Here is a 7,856-nt window from a genome sequence, read left to right as displayed (position 1 = left end):
TAACATGACCACAGACTTCTGTAATTTGTTTTTCTTGGTTTAATGGGGCACCACAGAAGACTGCAAAGAAAATTGGCAATGTTTGCATTTGCTGAACCAGTCTGGAGGATTCATAGTAGCAGCATGAACACACTTACTTCATCCTTATATATATATGAGAAATGAACACCAGAAAACTACATTTTGAATCATTCATTATTTGCATTGTATGCATGACGGTTGGTTTGCATGATAAGATGATAAGGATAATGTTAAGGTCGAGTACCATCAATGTTAGATGTCTAGCATAGATTTAAAATGCACTTGCACAAATAGAGTTGAAGTATTACTGGCCAGTTAAAGCCCTTAAGACTAAAAGACACATTTTAACCATACGACATAACCATATTCTATAATTTCGGCACTTTATTTGCATCGCATCCATAGCCACTTTAGAATTACCCATTAACCTAACATAGATGTCCTGTAGAATAACCAAGAGAAACCACACAGGCATGCAGGCTATATGGGTAAAGGGCACAGCAGGGGTTCGAACTCAGAACCTGCTTGCTGTGAGGCATCGGTGCAAACCACAGTATAGTGTTACTCCAGGAAATAAAACTGCGGATACAAAATAAAGAGGGTGAGAAAGTGGTGAAGTGGGTCCGATTTGGGCAGGAAACCTAAGTTGAAACAAAGCCACAAACTGAAGTTCACACGAAATCAGACTTACCTGGTGTGAGAAAGATGTTGTCATTTATGCAGGTCAGAAGTTGTATGAGAATAGAAACGGGGCGATCGTGGCTCAAGAGTTGGGAGTTCACCTTGTAATTGGAAGGTTGCCAGTTTGAGCCCCGGCTTGGACAGTCTCGGTCATTGTGTCCTTGGGCAAGACACTTCACCCGTTGCCTACTGGTGGTGGTCAGAGTGGCGCCAGTGTCCGGCAGCCTCGCCTCTGTCAGTGCGACCCAGGGTGGCTGTGGCTACAATGTAGCTGCCATCACCAGTGTGTGAATGTGTGTGTGAATGTGTGGATGACTGGTTGTGTAAAGCACTTTGGGGTCCTTAGGGACTAGTAAAGCACTATACAAATACAGGCCATAGAAATGCATTTAGTTTTTGCATCTGATGATCGTGTCACATATAGTATTAATAGGGTCAATGCTGCCTCTTTGTGGGCAAAACACAACATAGCAAAGGGATGCTTGAAATTTCTGGGAAAAAACAAACATCCATGAAATTTTTGTCTTTCTATAAACCAGTTCAGGGTTTTGGGTGGAGTAGACCAGATGCTCTTGAATACTGGTATCTAAAGCATTCTGAAAACAGATGTACAACATGATATGAATGACATTATTTTATTTATAAGCCTCGGGTTGAAAAAAAGCAAAGTACAAATATTTAGCTAAAATTCACAAAGAGCAGCAGCACAGTTGTTGTGACTTATTTCTCTATATAAATGATTATAAGTTACTATTTTTCCCACGCTGCACCACTACAACCAATCTAACGTTTCACCCACCTGCTGAATCTCAATTTACTGGTTTTTCTGTTTAGGTGTGAAGGTAACGCCATCTGTCTGCAATGAAGGCAACAATAGATAATTTATTTTTTAGAATTCACATTGTTTCCCCTTCTTTTTTTCCACAAAAGCGGACGTTCAAGCTGACTACATTAATTGGAATTCAAATTTAAGTTGAAATAAAGTTTCTATTTCCTTGTGTTAATATTTAATTATTATATTGAGATTTGCACCAAAGTTGTTGGTAGAAATGTCCTCCAAAGAGCTTTTCAGTTTTATACTTTGAGTTAGGGCTGTGCAATATGACCAAAATCTCATATCCCGATATAAGAATTCTATCGTCCGATAACGATGTAGATCACAAAAATGTAACATTTTCTGTAAATTCTGTGAATCTCGGGCAGCTCGACTTGTGTGAAGTGTTTCCAGCTGCGCGTCATGTAGCTGGAGTCGAGTGTTTTAACCGATGCATGAAACCATACATTTTTAGACATAAGTTGTAACAGCCGCCGTTTTCTTTGTGAGTATTTATTACACAGGGTGCTGCGGGGAACAGCCTGTTCTAACGTTTGAGTCTAAGGTCTATTTTTTAGCACCTGGCAGCTCTTTTTTGCTTCTCATCCGTAAATAATCTGCTCTTTCACGTGATTCAGTTTATTTTGAAAAGTCTCAACAGGATCTTGAGCTTTATTGTGAAAGGTTTATGTGGAACATATACAAGCGGACACGCGATGGTGTTACTGTCATTGTTGCTAACCACAATGCATAAAAACAGACGCTTGTCGGTCTGTAGTGTGGTTATATTAAATATAAGAGAAAGAGAGAACTTTAAGAAATTAATATAGCCACTACAGTATCCATCAAAACGATGAAAAAATATTGTTGTAAACAGTTTATTTTGCGACACCAAGAAACACACAATAGCGTAAAATGAAACAATAGACGTTTTTATATCGTTAGCCGATATATATCATTATATCGAACAGCCCTACATTTCACTGTCTGTACTTTTTCCACTTTCACTTGAGTAAAGAAGTGTGGCACTTCAACTTCTAATACAGTATTTTTGTAACACAAGTATTTGTACTTCTACCTGTGACAAATTTGTGTACTTTTGTCAAAAGATAGTGATACATTGCCTTTTTTATTGTTCATAGAAAATACAATATGACTAGATGTTTCTAAAATGAGATACCAAAAGTCTAATTGGGAAACTTTTTTCACTGTTTTATATTCTGCTACACTGTGTTCAAAAGGAACAACCTTTAGTTTGAAGGTGAACTTTCTTTGATTCTAGGTTGCTTTGTGCTTTTTAAGATTTTCATTTTTTGTACAAGCCGGATAATTGACAATCTTGAGCTTCGGTGTGCCAAACCGCATTACATGTCTTGATCAATAATAAGACAGGCAAAGCAAAACTTACACATCATGTAGAGAGGGGTCTCACAGACCAATAGGAAAATAGGAAATTTTGTAGGCAACATTTGTGGTTACTTTTTTACAATGCCAGGATTTGTGTCCAGTATTTTTGATAAACTGACCTTCATCCAGCTGTAGCTTTAGCTTAATCACAATTTGTCCAGAAAAAAGAATAAAAGCCAGAAATTTTAAACCATCCCTGAAACCTTGAATGTCCCGTGCCTGGTGTGTTGGCAGCAACATGCTAAACCCTCTTGGTAACTCCTAAAGCAGGGGTGTCGAACTCCAGGCCTCGAGGGCCGGTGTCCTGCAGGTTTTAGATCTCACCCTGGGTCAACACACCTGAATCAAATGGTTAGTTCATATGAGGCATCTGGAGAACTTCAAGACATGTTGAGGAGGTAATTTAGCCATTTGAATCAGCTGTGTTGGATCAAGGACACATCTAAAACCTGCAGGACACCGGCCCTCGAGGCCTGGAGTTCGACACCTGTGCCCTAAAGTGTCCCGTAGGTAGTCAAAAGTCTCCCAAACAAAGTTAAAAAGTAAGGAGAAACACTGTGTTAACCGAGGATTTTCCATCATCTGAGGTATCCGGTCCTTGTCACATAGTGACGCCAAAATATTTTAAAGTAACATCTGCATATGACAAAATTGCTGCAGTGAAAACCCTTTTAAATAGAAATAAAGCTTTATGTAATGAATAGAAAAGATATCTTTGATGTTAGAAAGAAAAAGCAGCTCACCTTTTAATTAAAACATTTATTTGATCCAATTCTTTGGAATGTAATAGTCAATGATGAGAGTCTGAGACAACAGAGACAGATGAGTCTGAGTGTTGACCAGAAAGTCAAAGTACAAACAATACTATTAGTCACGTAAGGCCTCACTGCTTTCCAATGTTTTTTTTTTAACTTCCTCATTTCCTTTCTTTTTCTAGATTTGAGACAGCAAAATTACAGAAAACGGTACTGAAAATAAAACATTTTTTTTGTCATACAAAGAAAAAAAAATAAAACATTGGCACGTACATCAGTGACAGTACAAAAACACAAGGTGATATTATACCAAGTAAATAAAATTGTTACTTTTCAAAGAGACGCATATAAGCTTTTTCAAGAATGAAAAACATCTCTGTAAATTGTACATTTCAGAATTATAACGTAGTCTTCTGAAACCGTGTTAAAAAGAAGCAACAATAACACTGTCCTCTCTTCCCTCCTTCCTCTCTTTTTGCAAATCAACATCATAAACACATAGATTATTTATTTATTTTTTAAATATATCAGTGCAACATTTGTTTTCACGTTGAGTGCTGCAGCATCCTTGTAAGTTTAAAGGGGGAGGATATCCTATCTGGTTATTTTTCCTGTTATGAATGTACAGGTAAAACTTTAGCAAGAAGATGAAGAGTTATGTGGAAGAATAAAGCATGAATGCCTCAACAGTCAGCACACTTTATTTGATTGTGGATGCTTACTGAATGGCTACAGAGAAAAGACAGTTAAAGATGGAGAACTGATACTTAGGTGAGCACTTCTCAGTTTGAGCTGGGTGATGTCTCATAATGCTACATTAAAAATAGGTAGAGTTACCACTCATGGTGCAGTAGAAACAGGAAATAAACAAGGCAAAATGTCAGTCAACCACACTACTGGGTTTCAATAAGTTTTGTGCATGTATATTTTGCCCCAACTTAAGGAGCATTAAGTCAGAATGTTCCCATTTAAAACAAACATCTGTTTGAGGTTGTCAGATAGTTAGAGAGTAGTAAAAAGTTTTCACCAACATTTTCTTTTTATGGTGTTTTAAAGAAGAGACCCATATAACAAGAAGTTCAGCTAAAAAGCTAAAGCACAACAAAGCAGTCTTTGTAGAACACTTGCTGTTCTTAGTTTTTAACCAGTTTTCGAAGATAAATACCCTGACTTTATATTTCACAAACACCAAAGTTGGTAAGTGTAAAGGTTTACTATGGTTTACAGTAAATAAGGCATTAAAATGCTCAAGCAAATTAAAGACCAAGTACAAACCACATGAAATAGAAATACAAAACCAAATCTCACAAAATAAACTCATTTTAAGATTTTTTTTTAAAGTGAAAACAATTTTAAATTTCCAGCTGTTCTTAATTATTGATTCCTATCTGAAAATGAAACCAGTCTGCTCAATAATAGATGCTGTTAGACCCTAAAGAGACTGAAAGAGATGCTTGAAGTCCATCACAAGGCTCCCAGACCACTGGGCACCCTTCTGCTTAAAGCTCTAGCAGTCTCATTGTGTGCCAGTGGCGTTCAAAAATAATCTTAACAATCCATCCTCAACTTGTTGTCAGCATCTTTATGGTACTGAGGTTACCCTGTACAAAAAAATCCATCATCTCTTCTTTCAAGGCATATCTGATGCTTTTCTCCTTACTCTCATTTCCATGTCTGTAAAAACATAAGTGAAAACCAGGGAACAGTTAAATTCAAAAACCACAAAAACAACAGGTCTGTATCTCTTTGTTTTTCTATACATTATCAAAATCCAAATGATAAACAGTGACATTTCTTTCAGCATAGAAAGGATGCTGCAGCACTGGTGTCTTTCTCTATAAAGAGGGCGCTCAAATATATTAAAACCTATGTACAATATGTTGGATGTGTCGTGAAAATGAGGCATTCGGGGCTCCTACACATTTTCCATCTGGAAAATTCCATAGATTTCACAAGTTTTCCTAAATGTCGCCTAGATTTTAAAAGTGTGTCAGTGCCACTGTCATTGAGGCATGAGGATCTACAGAGCTACACCAACACATGTGATATTTGACAACACACTACAACATTAAAAAGTTTGTAGGTTTATTATCACAATGTGGAAACGTTATTTTTTTCCATTTTTTTTCACATCCGTGTAGGAACCCCAGATGGGACATTAGCTGATGGGAAAACAACCAGCAGAAAAAAAAAGGCAACAGAAAAACTGGAGGAAAAAAAAAAGGCACTGTCGGAACTAGACGCAGGTCAACAGGCAGGGACGGGTCCCCGCTTTTCACACATACACATACACACACACACTCACACACACAGACACACTCACACACACACAGATGCATGCTGATCATGTACACAAACATGACTGTAATGATACACACCTCTACAGTCAGACTACTACCCATACACACCTTATATACAGATGTGTATGAATGTGACACACACACACACACACACACACACACACACACACACACACACACATAAACACTTTCATGCACACATGGGGACGGGGACATACGGCCAACAAGAGCCAGATATCACAATAGCATATTTCAAATAGTCTGCCTGTTCTGTGTAACAATGACATCTGAAACAACAAAAGAGGAAAAAACAAAACAAAAACCAAGCAAACAAACAAACAAAAAAAAAAAAAAAAAAAAACAGATTTTATCTTTCCAAATAATACTTTCATCTGAATTGGTCTCAACACCAGCATGTGATTACATGAAATCAACAAAGCACGCCGAAAAACAAATAGAATCCTTAGTTTTCTTCTTTTTTCTCTTTTTTTTTTTGCTGTACAGATTCTTTATACACAGTGCCCCCTATTGGTGAGTCCCTTCCACTGCTGCTCCTGAGAAATAAAATTACATCGGCTCACTTTTCAGCCCACCCTGCCGTCCCATTGGTGGCTTCAGCCCTGTGTTCCACTTTCTTGATTGGCTGCATCGAACGTGTCCATGCGGAGCAACTGCAGCTCCGTCCCTGTTTCTAACTCACGCCTCTGAGTAGTTAGTCTGTCCATTTATCTTGTCCTTCTTTAGTTTCACACCATCTACCAGCTCAAAGTTATAGTTTTCAAGGGCAGATAAGTTCCTGTCTGTCATGCTGCCCTGTGAGCAGGCACAGTACAGGACAACACCGCAGATGGCGCCCAGGAAGACACCCAGAGCTGACATGGCAATGATTGTGATGAGGATCGGGTCCAGGGTCTTCAGCATGTTTCCTGGGCTGCCAAGTGGACTGTTTTCTTGTGAGTAGGTGTCCATGGCTGCAAAAGATTAAAAAAAGATTCCATTTAAAATATTCACGATAGAAACAGATTCTGACCCTGAAGCCAGTGTCAAATGTAACGTCAAAAAAGTCACTTCAGTGGATGGAAAGTTTTAAAATGTGTCTCTCAAATGATCCTAAATCTAGTCCCTGATTGTCCTAAACTCTGATTTTTAATGAAAGACATTTTTTTATTTAATTTTTTTGGTTGGAAAGCCCTAAAAGAGGCTGACTCTTGTTTACTAAGTGTAAATGTTCATAATTTTATTGAGTTTGGATCTCCTTTCTTAGATTTATGTAGGGAAAGCTGATGTAACTTCAGTGGCTACTAAACTTATAGTATTCTTACTATGTTATAACCAGGGAGGAAGCTGCAAATATATATTCATGTGTACGTCTTGTTCTTTGGTAAAGCGTGTCTTGACGATAAACTACATCTGAAACAGAATCAATGCATGTGCGGGTTCTTTACTAGAGGCTTAAGGAGCTTGAGGGTCCTTATAGTATTTTTGATGTTTCTAGGACTGCACTCTTTTGGACAGAGATCTCGGAGGTCTTTCCTGGAATGTGTTGAATCTGCTGGACCCATTCACCCAATTCGACTGGTCTCTGACCCGAGTCTTCCAATTACCATGGGGAAAATATGTATATTTGCCAAGAGGGATGGTGAAAATTCCCCCCTGTGACCTATATGTCACTGCCTTGCTAATTATTTCTTTATTCCTGGTCAACATAAAAATGAAATCTTAGCTTTTAGCTATGCACTAAGGTTGCGGTTTGCTGCATCCTGCTGTTGTTAACAATATTTCTTTAGAAATTATATACACAATTTGTTGGGTTGATAGAGAGGAGCAGCCACACTCCCAATTAGAAACACTAGCTCCTGATCTGACTAAATGTATCAG

General features: G+C 38.0%; 1 protein-coding gene across 1 annotated transcript in view; it reads right to left on the bottom strand.

Annotated features, from left to right (window-relative positions):
• Window positions 1-3,927: 3,927 nt before the first annotated feature.
• LOC102209774 (neuropilin-1a-like) overlaps window positions 3,928-7,856 on the bottom strand; it is a 91,977-nt gene continuing 88,048 nt past the window's right edge. Inside the window, exon 18 of the mRNA XM_005740749.1 lies at window positions 3,928-6,949. Within this exon, the coding sequence (XP_005740806.1) occupies window positions 6,675-6,949 (275 nt within the window). The 3' untranslated portion in view covers window positions 3,928-6,674. The remainder of the gene's footprint in view (window positions 6,950-7,856) is intronic.

Source organism: Pundamilia nyererei, unplaced genomic scaffold (assembly GCF_000239375.1).
Source record: "Pundamilia nyererei isolate P.nyererei 1_Seehausen unplaced genomic scaffold, PunNye1.0 scaffold00103, whole genome shotgun sequence".
NCBI classification, from domain to species: domain Eukaryota; kingdom Metazoa; phylum Chordata; class Actinopteri; order Cichliformes; family Cichlidae; genus Pundamilia; species Pundamilia nyererei.
This window is presented reverse-complemented; position numbering and strand designations above follow the sequence as displayed.